The sequence below is a fragment of the Taudactylus pleione genome, unplaced genomic scaffold, assembly GCF_031769625.1.
Source record: "Taudactylus pleione unplaced genomic scaffold, aTauple2 ptg000198l, whole genome shotgun sequence".
NCBI lineage: Eukaryota > Metazoa > Chordata > Amphibia > Anura > Myobatrachidae > Taudactylus > Taudactylus pleione.
In genome coordinates this window covers 20695064-20711827 of record NW_028284600.1, presented here as the reverse complement: position 1 = coordinate 20711827, position 16764 = coordinate 20695064, and the positions used below count along the sequence as shown (strand labels likewise).

At 42.4% G+C, this 16764-nt stretch overlaps 1 protein-coding gene across 2 annotated transcripts in view; it reads left to right on the top strand.

Moving 5' to 3' along the window:
• LOC148518914 (glutathione S-transferase omega-1-like) overlaps positions 1–16764 on the top strand; it is a 33031-nt gene that overhangs the window by 12545 nt on the left and 3722 nt on the right. For both annotated transcript variants that reach the window (XM_088477010.1, XM_088477011.1), the window contains exons 5-6: positions 14510–14614; positions 16606–16712. In XM_088477010.1, the coding sequence (XP_088333136.1) occupies positions 14510–14614; positions 16606–16712 (212 nt within the window). The remainder of the gene's footprint in view (positions 1–14509; positions 14615–16605; positions 16713–16764) is intronic.

Sequence of the window (16764 nt, the reverse complement as noted above, 5' to 3'; positions counted from 1 at the left end):
TTCATGTTTTCCAGGTCTACTAGCGCGTGCACAGATGTTTCATTACTAACGTTTGCATTTTAAAAGTGGTCTGGAAAACATGAACTGTTAGCAGTCCTGGAATTAGTTAAATCCTTTTATTTGAGGCTAAAAGAGGCAAATAAATGGGATGTACTCAGCATCCTGGATTGCGGGATGCCGACAGGCTAAATACCGGGGCTGTTAACCCAACAGTGTCAGGATCCCGGCTCCAGAATGCTGACTGCCGGTATCCCGTACGCAAGTAATCGGGGTTAGGTTTAGGGGCTAGGGTTAGGCACTAGGGGGAGGGTTAGCCAATAAGGGGGAGGGTTAGGTTTAGAATGTGGGTAGGGGGAGGTTAGGTTTAGGAAGGAGGTTAGGTTCAGGCATCGGGGAGGAAGGGTTAAAAGAGGGGTAGAGGTTAGCGTTAGTAGTACTTACCTGTGGGTGTCAAGATTCTGACTGTGTGGGTGCCACTGTTGATATTTTGACCGGTGGCATCCCAACCGCCGGGATTCCATACCCAACCCAATTAAACATACCAGATCTGTACAAAGTAGAACTTAATCTTTACAACATTATTGCTTTCATACCCTCCAGGTTAGAAAAAAAGCTATAAATTACAAAATTATTAACAAGAGGGTGTTTACATGTATATTACAATTGAGATATTTGATAGGTTGATGCATAGGAAAGGGTGATGACAATATACAATAATGCATGTAACGGGGTTCAAATTCTTAGTGAATAAGTAATTAATGTCAGATGATGCTACTGTGATCTTTGACATCGTATGCCCTGGTCATCATGACATCTTAGATGAAGTCTTCTCAAAAGGTTGGGGTTATCTCTTTAAGCAAACATGAAAATAGACTCAAATGTATCACGTCACAGTCTGACAGGCATCTAACTTCACATATCACGTAGTCCAGAGTAAAACGTCTGTTTTATGACTTATTTTTCGATTATAAAAGACTTTTAACCCATATCAATCAGAATCACTGTAAAAGCTACATATACATATTTTAGAATCAAACCTTAATAATTCCTTTATTTCAGTCAATACTGACTTTTATTTAACATAAACAATTCCACTGCTTGTTAATGCCAATTAACACCTAAAATACTTAAATCAAAATGGTGCTAATTACACAGTTCTAAATATCTTCCTAAGTGAGATAGGAAAAGGAAATGAGGATATAGGGACATAGTACATGCTCTGGTTTCGTCATGCAGGACTATTGGTAATGGTGTGGAGCGCACCACCCGCGCCAGAGTCAGTGAAAACCTGGAGATTTGCGACAGTAAATACTGTAGATTCTTCAGTCCTTCATTGGATTGAGGCACAAGCCTTGTTACCATATATATTTCAGCGGCTGGTTTGTCTGCATGCAAGTATATAAGCAGAAAATATTGGGGGGAAAAGTAATATGTATAAGCTGAGTTTATATTGCGGGTACATACAGAACAAGCTTTGTGGTCATAAGATAGATAGTTGAGGATCCTGGTTTTGGGGTACAAACATTCTTGAGTCCATGTATCATTGTGGGAAAACACTTTATACATATGTATACTATAGCAATTGTTAACAAACCCATCATGACGAAATGTGAAATTTGCATAAACCAATTATTTATACTGTACCTTTCCCTATCCATCCAAAAGCATCCCAGCCTTGATACTGGTGCATGCTTTCTTGTATGTCTTGTAACTGTTTTATTTTCTTCTCAATGGGATTATAATTATCCAAAATACTAAAACAGCACATGCCTTTGAAATGCTCACATCCGCTACCTGCTTTTAGGAACTAGTAATCTATGACTACTCTGTTTCCTAACATTCCTTCTCTAACGTCTCTTAATTCATGATTAATCAGAGAATACTATTTATGACCCTGGTATTATACACACTGAGACCTGGGATCCCCAATAAAGAGAAACCCAAAGCTTTATACTGTGCATCAGATAGCACAGGCAAATCTGACCTACAATCTGAAAGTAATGACCTTTTCCCTCGTGTTGAAGACATTAAGGAGGTTATGTTGATGTGAGCTGCAAGAAAAGTCAGTCCTTAGATAACAAACCCCAGAAGAATTAGATGGAAAGTAAGAATAAGCACTATTCCCACATACCAAAAATATACCCTTTGGTAAATATCTATCAATATATATAAAATTAACTTGGACCTCCTCCTCTATACAATTATCAGTATTTCCCAATGGCTGATGTAGAGGTTGCCCTGTAATATTTCAGCAGTGTTTTTTGTATGCACTTGGCTGTGTTTCTATTTTATATTTTGTTACATGAAAACCTTCAAATTTATCTGTATAGGTTTAATTTTACCAGCTCTAAATATCATAATGGTTTCTTCTATTTATGTAAGAACCTATTGGAGGGATTCAATATTTACATATATAATAGGGAACTTCAGATAACAACTGGTATAATGATTATGCAATGTATTATTATTTTTTTATTTCATGATAGTGAGGTAATGGAGTGTCAACAATCACGTAGGAACCATAGGTGGGAGTTGCTACCTGCTTACCACAGCACTTGACTCCAGATCTCCAGCCAATTGGAAAGTTAAAATTCCTACTATTCATTTTTCTAAAATCAACTTTATTAGAAAAATTCTAAGTTCTAAAGATTTATTACCCTCTTTCTTCCTTGTGGGTTTGGGTTGAGCAGGACAGCCTCACCTGCCCCACTCTCCTCTATTACCCCCTTACCATACCAAGCTATTTCCTTATTCACTGTTTGAACAGTGCATCCAAAGCTGGGGTCAGATCAGCCTCCTCATTGGTGCCTCTTGGTCGAGAGCTGGAAGATGCCGGGTCAGCTACTCTCTTACACTATGAAGCATGGATCCAGGTAGGCTTCTTAGCAACCTTTACTGCAGTGGAGGTGGTAGGAGCCCCTGGTATAATCTATACATGATCCTGAACATAGAAAATGTACTTACTATACACACACTCACCAGGCATTACGTCATGGCAGGTTGTGACCTGGGAGGAGACAATGCTCTGCAGTATTAATAAAACCTGCTTGTTTAACAGTAGTAGTAGTAGTGTATCATGGTTGTCTTCTGGACCTAAAATTAAATGTGGGCATTTCCTGAAAAATATCTAATATGGAGACTAATTTTATAGAGACCTGGGAATAACCCGGATGCTATGCAAGACTTGGGTAGGACATTCACCCAATTCATTCCTATATCCTATGTGAGTTTTGACAATTTATTTTACGTTTCTAGTGGCTTGTAGGTGCAGTGCCCTGAAATATTTGCCCTGTGAAATGTTCACCCTGATCATAGTATACTAAAATTACAATAACTTGAAAAGTTTTTTCTGTATAATTAATACTTTACACCACAATATCTAATAAATATTTTACATCTCTACTGGGTGGAAACTGTAAGAAGTCAGTCTTGGCTCTCTCCCCCAGGCCAGGTAGTAGTGATTTTGGTGTTACTGGTCATCCCCTCTCATTTTCCCAGATACCTTCCACAAGGAGATTTCTTACTTAAAATAAGACTAATATATTTTTCACAAGTTACAGATGTAAAACCTTGCAGTGACGCACACATTTTATTTTCAGGAGTATAAAATTCTTCTTATTGCAGCCTGCTTTGCTGTTTCATTTGTAGGAATAATCTATTTTTTCTGATTTAATCTCTTACCACCCCTTGTGACAATCCTGTCACACACAACCAAAATAAACAAACACAGCATCCCTTTCCAATCCACATAATATATTATATCTCAAAATATATATATTAAACTACTAGATGCAGAATTAAACATAGAATATATTTCTGATCAACTAAGATATTAAAGACTGTCAACACCAGTGGTCTCCAACCTGTAGCTCACGAGCTACCGGTAGCTTGCGGTCTTAATTTTGGTAGCTCACCTAGCTGCAGTACTTCTGAGTCAACTAGGAGGAAGTGACCTCTGACATGTGCTCCCCCATGGCATTGATGCCAAGGGTGGAACCACAGGGATTCACATCAGGTGATTGCCGCAGCCTCTACAGCAATCACCTGACGTGCTTCCTCGTGGTTCCACCCACAATGTCTACGCTACTGCGGAGCGAATGACTCCCACCCAGCCCTGCCGGAAAATCACACAGCAGCCCTGCCTATATCTTTTGCTCCTCTAATGCACGTACCTGCTTGGAGCCGGTAATTAACAGTGAAATGTGCCTGTGCTTAAATTTTATTTACAGACTACAACATATCACTGTAATAATTAAATGCATTAATCAGTTATTACCATTTTTTGTTTTTCTGCAATTTTAGTAGCTCTTCAGAGGGTTTCATTTATTTTAAAGTAGCTCACACCTCAATTAAGGTTTGAGAGCACTGGTCTACCCAATATACTATATATTTTTAAGATCAGGTATTACATTTGACACATACAGTACATGTGCATTTCATTACACAGACAGACTACAATTCCCAGCAGCCTCTGCAGCTGCTGAAGAGGTCAGGAGTCAGGTGGTCAGACATGTGGCAGTTGGTCAGGGAGAGTGAGTCTGAGGTAACGGTCTGAGAGCCGGATGTTGGTGCTGGTTAAAGACCCCTGACAGGAACCAGCAATGTTAGTGAGCCTGGACATGGAGGTGGAGAGTGGAGCCGCAGACCAGCCCTTGAAGGGGGGCCCTGAGGTGTCCATTTAGCATACAGACCTGCACTGCTGAAGTGACTTATGCTATTTGTAGTACTCATGAAAAGGGAATATTCATAAATCTATGTGTACTGACAAGAGGACTGGGTTACAGAGGATACACTCACTTTAAATAGGACATTGTATACTTCTTACCTAATACTTTGAATCTCTAGGGGCCTATTCATTATCACTTAATTGTCACAAAAGGAGGTGAAAAAGCACATTTTCACCTGCAATTGTGACAATTAAGTATTTGGGCCATTCATTAAGAAGGTGAAGCAGGAGCTATCTCCTACTTACCTTCTGTTTGCGGAATGGTCCGCTGTCCCCATACACTAGTATCACAGATATCTCCTACTTACCTTCTGTTTGCGGAATGGTCCGCTGTCCCCATACACTAGTATCACAGATATCTCCTACTTACCTTCTGTTTGCGGAATGGTCCGCTGTCCCCATACACTAGTATCACAGATATCTCCTACTTACCTTCTGTTTGCGGATTGGCCGCTGTCCCCATACACTAGTATCACAGATATCTCCTACTTACCTTCTGTTTGCGGATTGGCCGCTGTCCCCATACACTAGTATCACAGATATCTCCTACTTACCTTCTGTTTGCGGATTGGCCGCTGTCCCCATACACTAGTATCAAAGATATCTCCTTCTTACCTTCTGTTTGCGGAATGGCCCTCTGTCCCCAAACACTAGTATGGGGACAGAATTCATTAACCTCCGAAAATATTATATTTTTGGAGCTTGGCTGCGGGGGCATTCGCCATCTTCAGATGGCAAATACCCCCACTTGGGGTTCGCAACCCGCTCTTCCCTATGGGAAGTAGGTCCAGGTTTCGAGAAGGGATCCTTTTGGATCCACCCGCCCCTGTCCGGCTCCTTCCACCGGACGTTGGGGCTCTTTTGCGCATGCATGACCTGTAGGTCACGCATTCGCACTGCCATCACTGCTCTGACAGGAGCAGTGAAAAGATTCACTGCCGCTCGCGGGACAGCTGATTTCATATCAGCTGCCACCGCGCCGGAGCAATGCTTAATTGATCTGGTGGCTGCGGCGAATTAGAATGTTAATTATCGGGGTCCATTGGGACCCCGATAATTAACATCATGAATAGGCCCCCTAGTGTTGTAGTGTGCTAGGATTTGTTTATTATAGAGTTATAACAGGGTGATAAAGTAATTCCTTTAGGAGCAAAGAACCAGTTAGCTTATACAGTAGGTCTTTGTTGGAGACAAATATATATATATATATATATTTTTTTTTTTCATGTTGGAACCATGTGAAACATTAACTATATTTAAACAGTACAAACAAAGCAAACATTCTTATTCAAACATAGCATTTGCTCAAAGTCTGTTTTAGCAGGGAAGTGTTACACAAGAGGTAGATGTACTTCTTTGTTCATATCTAATATATTAGTAAGGACTAGGGCTTTTCTGTACTTCAAAAACAAGAAATAAAAAGAGTTTGATCATCCTGGGGAAAAAAAAATTGTGATAGTTACTTCAGTTCTGGGGAAAAAAACACTCATGTTATCATCATTTTCAGAAAACAGATAATTAAAAAATATATATTTTTATAGATATATTTAGAAAAACTGATCATGATCATTTAAAATGAAAAAAAAAGGAGAGAAAAAAAATGAAACGCTTTGGTTTATAATACTCCATGGAGTCTTTTAAATAGTTTTCAACTATAGGTACCTGTAAAATGCAAAATACAGTTATTTAACATGAGGACATATGATAATAATATGAACCAAGATTTAAGGACCATATCATGTACTAATGTCTTAAGGGTAGGTGAGCATGAGGTGTATACTCGTCTTATCTCACTGGCTACTTTCTGACAAACGCTAATATTAATTTCTGAGGAATATGTTTAATATTTGTATACCAATTAGTCCCATACCAAAATACACTATTAAAAGTTTGTTGTGCTATTGGTTCAAAAGTCTCTGAAGGTGTCTCATAATTATCTTTTATTTTTTTGTCAATTAAATCAAGTAACTTCTAAACCTTGAAGATTTCAAATTCTCCCAGGAGAGTCCATGTGCCTAAATCATTTCAATAAATGCATAACATGGAGGTAAACTTGACAGTGGAAAATCATGTAAGAATGTGCGCAAATCTGCCATAACCAAATTTTCAGGTACATAATTTTGGGGTTCACTCTGTAATAGCAGAACTTAGTTGCTCATGGGGTCCTTTATATTGAAATCTTGTGTCTGTACCTGCAAATTACATATTGCATGTTTTTTTTCCATAATGTCTGCAACTGAGCTGAATTTTAACTGGAAAGTGGTGTGTATTGTGGATCTGCAAGGTCATTAGTGTCTGTTTGGACAGCATCTGAATAAGTATCACATGAGTTCAGTGCCAAGACACCAGTTTGGGAAGCTTTTTAAAGCTGGTATAGATGTCACCTGGGTCACCCAGGTATTATCAATCACCGCTTGGTCATCCAAAACTGCTTCTTGAGTCCGACCCAGGGTGTCACTGTTAGGTGTGATACTGTACTTGTATTATGTAGCTGTGGGACTTCCCCAGATCCAAAATGGGGGAGCATATCCATGGGGTAAATAACTTTTGTGATATACTTGGCTCCAGTGTATGTGGTGAGGCTGATGTATCACTAGGGGAATATAGAGTATGAGCTGTGTCAGTAGGAGTTTGTATGTGCCTCATAGCAACATCATGAGGTGTGTTTGAGTAATGTTTAGAGGTAGGTTGCGAATGAGCAGAATTCAAGCCACCACTCTGTACATTACTTTCAGGAGGTATGGTGAACATCGATGCCATATGGTAAAACCAGACATCATCTTCAATGTCATCAATTAGCTTCTGATTCCCTAGACTTGGCTCTGAGTTCCTTACCTCAAACTCCCCTTTTGATATCACAGGATATAAGGAGGTATGAGGTACAGGAGATGGAAAAAGTGTATCACTTATAATGCTTATATTGTACGGGGGAGGAACAAAGCTAGAAGCACTCTCAGGTCTTAAGTACTTAACACAGTTATCTCCATATCTCTCTACCATGTAATAAGCAACTGAATTTTTAGGATATTTGGAATTATCTCTACCCATATTGTTCAATCACTAACAACAACAATTACAATAACTCAACTCACGTATACTGCCTCTCTTCCGGCAAATCTGTATACAACTCAAACCCTAATTACAAGGTTCCTTCGGCTAGTTGCCTCATTCAGCAATATGCTAGCCCACTGTCTCTCACAGCACTATATCAACTCTCGCTGCTTCGCTGAGCAGCCCGCCTGTGCGTCCACAGGAAAGTACTTCACTCACTTTTAAAATCTTTAAAATCCCCTTACTAAAGTACTTAAAACACAATATACGCAAAATATCCTCCACTTCTACCACCAGATTGCAATGGCAGAAGAGATCCAGAAACCTAGCTACTTTCAGGCAATGCAATTCACAATCAATGATTACCTACAGGACAAACACTATGGGCCTGATTCAGAGCCGCTCCTAAGTGGCCGCTCGTTCGCTCCAAGCGATGTTTGCCCAACTGCGCATGCGTATGGATCGTTATACGCATGCACGAACCAGTCAGTGCGGCCGAAATTCATGTGCTCGCAAAATAGCGAATGCCTGATAATTTGAGTGACAGAAAGAGGCGTATGTGGGTGGTAACAGGGGAAGGTGCTTGAAAACGGGGAGTGGAGATCCGATCGCAGGCGTGCTTAAAGGTCAAAACGGGTGTTTTATGGGTGTGCATAATTAAAACAGCAGCGTCATTGAGCACGTCACTGGGTTATTTTATAGCCAGAACTGCTCGCAAAATTGTGGTAGCAAAAACCAACCACAAGAATAGCGAGCAGTTCATACCCTGGTCGATGTACTCGATTAATCAAATAAATAGCGGACATGACGTAGGATGCGAGCGGCCAGGGGGCATAGTTTCCCAAAAAATGACCGCAAGTTTTGTTCGCTCATTCAGACCTAGAGGCGTGAACAGACCGCAAAGAGCGAACGGTTCATTTGAATAGCCACCCCTTTTTTTTGAACGAAAGACCGCAAATAGCGACCGGCTCTGAATCAGGCCCTATGTTGGCAGAGATATATATCAGAGACACTGAAAAAAACTTCCTCTCTATATTATAGTTCCGTAAATGCTATATTATTTTTGCTCATCTGAGTCTGGCAGTGCGTGTGAATCGGTGCCAAATTCTTGATAAACACTATCCCAGGGTCTCCCAATATGGTGCTCAGAAACCCAAAAATGACAACAAACACAAGTAAGTGTATCAATACCCTGTACTTAAAGCTTCAGCGTCTAATCCTAATACAAATTTGCTCAGTGATGTGACTTCTCTTACATACCACACATTACCCCCTTCCTCTGAACTTAAATCCAATGGTAATATTAAAGTGACTATGCAAACACATTTAGAACAAGTTAGCATCATGATTTTGACAAAACAAACAATGAACAAGACATGCCTTCTGACCCACCGCGCCTCTTTCACACCTGAACCACATCGGTGCATCACTCAGCACAAGGAACCCAAGGACAGAGGGGTCTATTTACTGAACAGTGTTAGGAGACAGAGTGAAAAGTGATAAGAAAGTGATAAGGTGCCAGCCAAGATGACAGTTGGGAGCTGATTGGCTGGCACCTTATCACTTTCTTATCACTTTTCACTCTGTCTCCTAACACTGCTTAGTAAACAGACCCCTCAGTCTAGTATACACCATGCTACTAATGCTGGCCATACACGCTACAATTATCGGGACGATCCGCCCGATATCGGCGGATCGCCGCGATAATTGTAGTATGTGGGGGGGCGACCGAGGGTTAAATATTGGTCGGGCATGCTGGATTGTCCAGCATGCCCGTCCGATGCGATATTTCCTGGTAAACTGTCGGCCGCATCGGGCACTGTATGCCCAGCGCAGCCGACAGACATACTTTTCTTGTGTTCCTTCCTACGGAAGGAACAGGGAAATGTCTCCTCCCCCGGGGGCGGAGCGCAGATGTCTGCCGAATACACTGTGAGAGAAATCTCACAGTGTATGCCGGCGACATCTGCGGCTGGCAGCCGGCCAGATAAAATGTCTGTCGGTCTGACAGACATTTTATCTGGTAGTGTATGCCTAGCATAAGTCAAAGTTAGTCCCCATTTGTTCCCAATAGCAAAAAGACAACACTCTTTTGAGACACAGTTCTGACAGATAAATTCACACAGACAAAATGTCTCTCATACTTCAGCCATATCTAACATATAACAACATATAAAACAGGTGATTGATGATTGGTTAGTACAAAAACTTTAACTTACCAATACCATTAACTTAACAACCCTTTAACCCTTATCATATAACTTAAAATAAAATATGCTGATTATCACAAATTTAACTCACGTCAAACTGAGGCCCTGATTCAGAGCCGGACGCTCTGACCAGAGCGCTCGCTCTGAATCAGGGCCCACCTCCATAATTATGGAGCGTCCTCCTGGACGCTCGTATAGCTGTGGGTCACCACCCACAGCCTATACGAGCGTGCAGGTTGATGGCCGCGATGGTCTTGACCATCGCAACCATCGCCACTGCGAGCCGGAGCCTGCGGTTGAGTTTCTCAACCGCAAGGCCCGGAGTGATTTTGGCTCTATCAGAGCCAAAATCACTCCCACTGACATCACTAGTGATGTCAGTGGGCCGGCTTCTGACGGTAGGCGTTCCCTTGGGAACGCCCCCGTCTGGGAGGCACGCCCCCGGCACGCCCACCAAAGGGGGCGTGCTGTCAATCAACATCGACAGCCCCCTTTGAACAGACACAAAGAGCGAAGGAAAGTCCTTCGCTCGTCGCGTCTCGCGCATGCGCACGACGGAGCTCCCTCCGTCGTGCGTTTGCGCAGTGCATACCATCGACCCACTTGCGAGCGGACAGCCGCTTGCGAGTGGGTCTGAATGAGGCCCTGAGTTCTTTTTCCAAGCCTCTAAGAGACACAGAAGAAAGGGATCACAGCACTGGGCACGAGCGATGAGAAAAAAATATACATAAAAAGAAAGGTATATTACCTTAAGCCACGAGAATGTACTCTACCGTTGTGACCAGTGCAGGGATGCCTTCATCTCCAGCTTCCGTGGCTTCAGATTGTTGGACACGGATACGAGCCCCCATCTGAGCAGAGATTGATGAATTCTGCATTTGTGCAGAACTTTCATCATTCATTATTGCAGTAAAGAACACTTGTGTCTTATGGAATGCATTAGATAACAGAATACTGCTACAAACCTGATCATAAAGATTGCCACACTGCTCAAGCTATTATCAACATAGACAGCGTGAGAGATCTGTGCAGAGCAAGGAACAACATTCAACTAAAGGGGCCCATGCATTTACAATGGATTACCCCAATTCCCCCTTCTGCCGGGGCATTGGGAAAATCCAATATGTTGTAAATCCTCTATTCGCTGATCTCATCCACAAAAGGATCAGGATCGGTAAGTTGGGGATTATGAACATAGTGCCTGATTCTGCTTGGATCGCTGATGCGGTCGCGGCTGCAATCGCGTACGCAGTTCTGCTGCAAAAGTATACTAATATGTGCAATCGCAAAGTACTTACACACACAACATGCAGACACCCACTCACTTCACCTCTCGCACATCCATAAAACCTTGCAATCCAGCCAAAACATCGGCACCATCGAAGTACATCGGAGCCACTTGCATATTTAAAGCAGGTCTGACCCTACTACTAAATTGCTAACAACCATGCAATCTATGAGACCTCAGACTGCGGAGGTCATCGCAATGGCTAATTTATGCATGCCCCTGCAATGGCATTGAAACGCACTGGCACGCTTGCACTTGCCCGACTACCCCGCGTCACCACCCCCAAACGGTACTTCCTATCAATCACTCTGCAATGGGTCTGCGTACTGACTGATCGCAGTCACGATCGCTGTGAGGCATTCGCGCATGCGATGGGCAATGCATACGCATGCACAGTACACAACAATCGCCCATCTGCGTACGCTTTAGCAGTTGCAATCCTTGCTGAATGAGGCCCATGGTTTTCCCCCGTTATCCCAAAGGAGCGCCGATCATCGATGTCCGTGGAACTGTGTTTTTGGTCATAGATCGGCATTGGGGAATCGCAGCACTGATGTATGGCCCGTATAACTCCGTGCTTTCAGGAACACCATCTACATACAGAAATAACACACAGGAAAATCTATATCTATAGATCTGAATTCATATAATAAAAAAATCTGTTAACTCTTCATTTGTTGACTGATAAAAACAAAAATAAATGGACAAGCTGCACAGTACTGTATTATGCGGGGTACACAGTACTAGATATATTGTTTGATCGAACGATCTATCGGTAAAGGATTGGTGGGTGTGTACACCTGACCCGATATATTTGTGAACAACGTCATTCAGACATTTCAGATTGCACAGCCAATGCCGACATACTGTATCATGCAGATATATCGGTGCTTCTGCTAAATTCGCCAGGATGCGCAATGCAATATTTGAATACATTACAACAATCTATCAAATATTGCATGCTGGGACAGCGCTCTCGAGAAAGCTCTGTCCCTGCGAATCCTCTTTGCACACTTTTCAGGGTATTATTTGCAGTAAATATGCTGACAGTGTGACCATGCATGCGCCACCGCTGTCCCCGCGTGATCCCCCCAGATCCGCAGCTGCTAAACTTAAGCTGGGTACACACTTAACAATGTTTGTACCCAGTGATGCGATGCCGGATGGGCTGACATATCAGGCAGCTGGTAAACATTACACAATCCGGTGCAGGACCGCCCATTATGTCTAGCACCGTTTCCATGCACCTGCCTGGAGTAGGTAGCTTGTTTGTTCCTCATGCAGGTCAACAGAACGACCCAGATGGATGACCTGTGGGAGCAGGCATGGTCGTCTATAGTGGGTACACATTTGCCGATGTGGACGTTATGTTAGCCCGATCCGCAGACTAGGCAACCTGCAGCATCCCAGCTGTTGTGTGCATCTCAGTATGACTTGCCACAGTTTTAGCATGCCCAAATAGCAAAACTGTGGCAGGGCATGCTGGGATGTGTAGTTCCTCTTTTCTAGAGGGTTATGTGTAATAATTTTGTGGAAGGCCCTTTTCTGTTTTCAACATGACAATACCCCCATGCACAAAGCAAGGTCTATATTAACATGGTTGTCAAGTTCGTCTGAATGAACGTGACTGTCTCCACAGAGTCCTGACCTCAACTCCCATCAAACACCATTGTGATGAAATGGACTGCCATCTAGAAGCCAGGCCTTATTATCTAAACATTATTGCCCAAGCTCACTAATACTCTTGTGGCTAAATCAGTGCAAATTCCCACAGCCAAGTTCTAAAAACTAGTAGAAAGACTTTCCAGAAGAGTGGAGGCTGTCATAGAAGCAAAGGTTCAACCAGGTGCATATTAATGAGCATGGCTTTGGAATGAGATGTTCAACAAGCACATATGGGTATGATGTACAGTTGTCCGCTTACTTTTGGCCATGTAGTATGTAATCTAACATATACACAATACGTACTGTATATGTTAATCATCTAAATGGCTCCACCTCTTGCATTATAATGGCATCACCTCATGGTTGGAGGAGCCATGAAGTTGTAATTTGCATCAAACCCTTGCCCCACACACTTCACTATTAAGTGGACAGGATCATGGAGGGTTCCTCTCTGTCCTAGGAGTGCAGGAGAAATTTGGGAGCATCTTGGAAATTCCAGGAGAGTAACAATTTACAGTATGTTTCTGGCTAATTTGAGGATTCTGTCACCACCCCTTACCTCAAGCTGAACATATTCAGGGCATTAAATCTAAAGGTGCTGATCCACTTGCCGATAATACTGAGTGATTGCACAATTAAGACATCGTAATCGTGCAACCGTTCAGTTATCGGCTGCAAATCGGGCATTTAAATGTCTAAAACGACCAGCGAGGCGTGCGCCCGCTGGTCGTTTCTGACATCTATCATTGCCCGAGCATGATGGTCAACCTGACGACCGTCGTCAGGTTACCCATGTTCGGGGATGATTGTTGTGCAAACACTGAACGTCTGAACGTTCAGTGTATGCACTTCACCCCTAGGGAGACGACGGCACAATTATGATGTTGTAATCGTGCCGTCGTCCCCGCATCTGCAAGTGGATGGGCACCTTTAGACTTTTTGGATTATACTTATGGCATTCTGGAGAGTGTTTCTGGACACATTATTATTATTATTATTATTATTATTATTATTATTATTATTATTAGTATTATTAGTATTATTATTATTATGTTCCAAAATATGGATCTTAAATTGCCTATATTTCATGTATTTATTTTTGTACAGTATATATACATTTTTAATACTGTTATGCATCTTTACAGTTATAATACCGATCCCACCAACACTAGTTCTGTCTGGAACTCTGACAATTAATGAAGTGATTTTCTAAGGTTATATGTGTTCCATAGAAAAAAAAACTCTGTTTTCTTCCTTTCTTTGATTTTATTGCAGTCTATATAAACAAATCATACCAATCGCCTATTTATGGTTGTGCCAGATCAATAGTCACCATGTCGATCCCAGGAGTCAGGCACTGGTATGCCAGCAAGGTTAGTATGCTACTTACATCATGTTAGCGGGGTCAGCAAATACTGTAAAGATGCCGGTAAAGCAGTTGCTGATCCCAATAACATAATGTAAGTATCATGCTAACCGTCATACTGTACCAGTGCCTGCATTCTGGCAAGGGCAAGAAGGTTTTATGCAACATCCTAAAATACTAATACTGTATATTGTTTTGTACAGATTATATCTGTGTTGTACAAGATTTTGTTTGTTGCCAAGAAGCATAATGAAGATACAACTGATCTGAAGGCACAGTTTTTGGAGAAATTCACAAAACTTGAAGAGGTAACTATCTATCTATCTATCTATCTATCTATCTATCTATCTATCTATCTATCTATCTATCTATCTATCTATCATCATCTCCCACTAACATGATTGGACACACTGAGTCACATGACGGTGCATTATTTCTCAATGACCACACACCTCCCAGCATAACCTCATGCCTGAACAAAGCCACAGTGGTATCACTCCACAAGTGGCATTTATAACAATGGGGCTGTAGTGTAGTCCAAAACTAGCAAAGTAGAACAAGATAACTTAAGCCCTTAAACTGTGAAACACTTCTTCATGTTACTGTGAGTCTGCGGGAATGGTGACATCACCGGCTTGGCGCGTATCACAGCCACGGGTAAAGCAATCAGTGGCCTCCCTGGTGTATCTACCCAGACTCCTGTGTCAACTAGCCAAAGGAAGTCTGGGGGGCCTTGTCTGGATGTTACCCTCTGTATCTGAGAGTTTAGAGCATTTACCTGCAATGTAATGGTGTGTTGGGCATATATGCTAGTGTAGACTTGCAGAGACTTATGCAGGGCATACACAATACAATTATCTGTCAGATATCTGTCCAATCTGACTGGTTGGAATGAAAATCTGGTAGTGTATGGGAGCAAATGACAATTGAACATTTGTTCACAAACACTGGAAAACAGACAAAAATAAACGCTCAGCCAAATTGGTTAAATAAAACAAATTTAACCAAATTGAACAATCGTTTTCCAGTGTTTAAAACCATATAATGGATTGTCATTTGCTCCCATACATTACCAGATTTTCATTCCAACCAGCCAGATTGGACAGATATCTGACAGATAATTGTATAGTGTATGCCCACACTTACTGTAGGGTCACTTAACGATTTGCTGAAAGCTTAAATGTTTTGATCAAAAGTTGAACAAAACCCCCATGCTAAATACACCCAGATTTGCAGTGTATTATTGTTAGCGCCGATAACAAAAGTCTATCTGTTTTGCATACTTATATGGTATCGATATTACCATGCAGCTAGTACCATGTACAATATGGGTAATACCCTTAATTTGGAAGTTTTTGCATAAACGTTTCTGTAATCCAGGTTGTCTTGTCTGTAAATGATCAAAACCAATGTTGTTCTAAAGCTGGCTGCACACCAGACGATGTATTGACGATTTGTCATTTTGTGGCGAATCAGAACAACAAATCGTCCAGTGTGTATGCACTATTTGCGCGCTCCCATGCGTCATTCATCTCATCTTCAGATCTGCCTGCAGTGCATATTAATTAAGGACGGAATGACACATTGGCCCTGATTCAGAGCCGGACGCTCTGACCAGAGCGTTCGCTCTGAATCAGGGCCCACCTCCATTAAAATGGAGCGTCCTCCTGGACGCTCGTATAGCTGTGGGTCACCACCCACAGCATATACAAGAGTCCAACAAGATGGTCGCGATGGTCTTGACCATCGCAACCATCGGACTTGCGAGTGAAACCCTGTGGTCGGGTTTCTCAACCGCAAGCCCTGGAGTGATTTTGGCTCTATCAGAGCCAAAATCACTCCCACTGACATCACTAGTGATGTCAGTGGGGCCGGCTTCGGACGGTAGGCGTTCCCATAGGAACGCTTCCGTCTGGCAGGCATGTCCCCGGCACGCCCACCAAAGTGGGCGTGCTGTCAATCAACATCGACAGCACGCCCCCTTTGGTGCGAGACTCCGAGCGAAGGAAAGTCCTTCGCTCGCCGGGTCTCGCGCATGCGCACGACGGAGCTCCCTCCGTCGTGTGCATGTGTAGTGGGGAACACCGACCCACTTGCGAGCGTACTGCCGCTCGCGAGTGGGTCTGAATGACCCCCATAGTTCCGTCGTTCATTAAATCTTCTAATGTGTACCGGCAATCTTACATGGTCCGGGGCAAAGGTAAATCGCCCCACCATCGGCAACATTGCCCGGGCGTCTAGTGTGTACCCAGCTTTTACATCGAAGTCCAACTTCTGTATATGATTTCTTTCTTTTCAGCTGTTGGCTAAAAGGAAGACCCCGTACTTCAGCGGAGAATCTGTGTCTATGATTGACTACATGATCTTGCCCTTTTTTGAGTGGCTCAGCATTTGTGATGTTAAAGCGTAAGAGGAAACTATTTTTACATCTATATCTTTAGAATTACCTCACATGGCC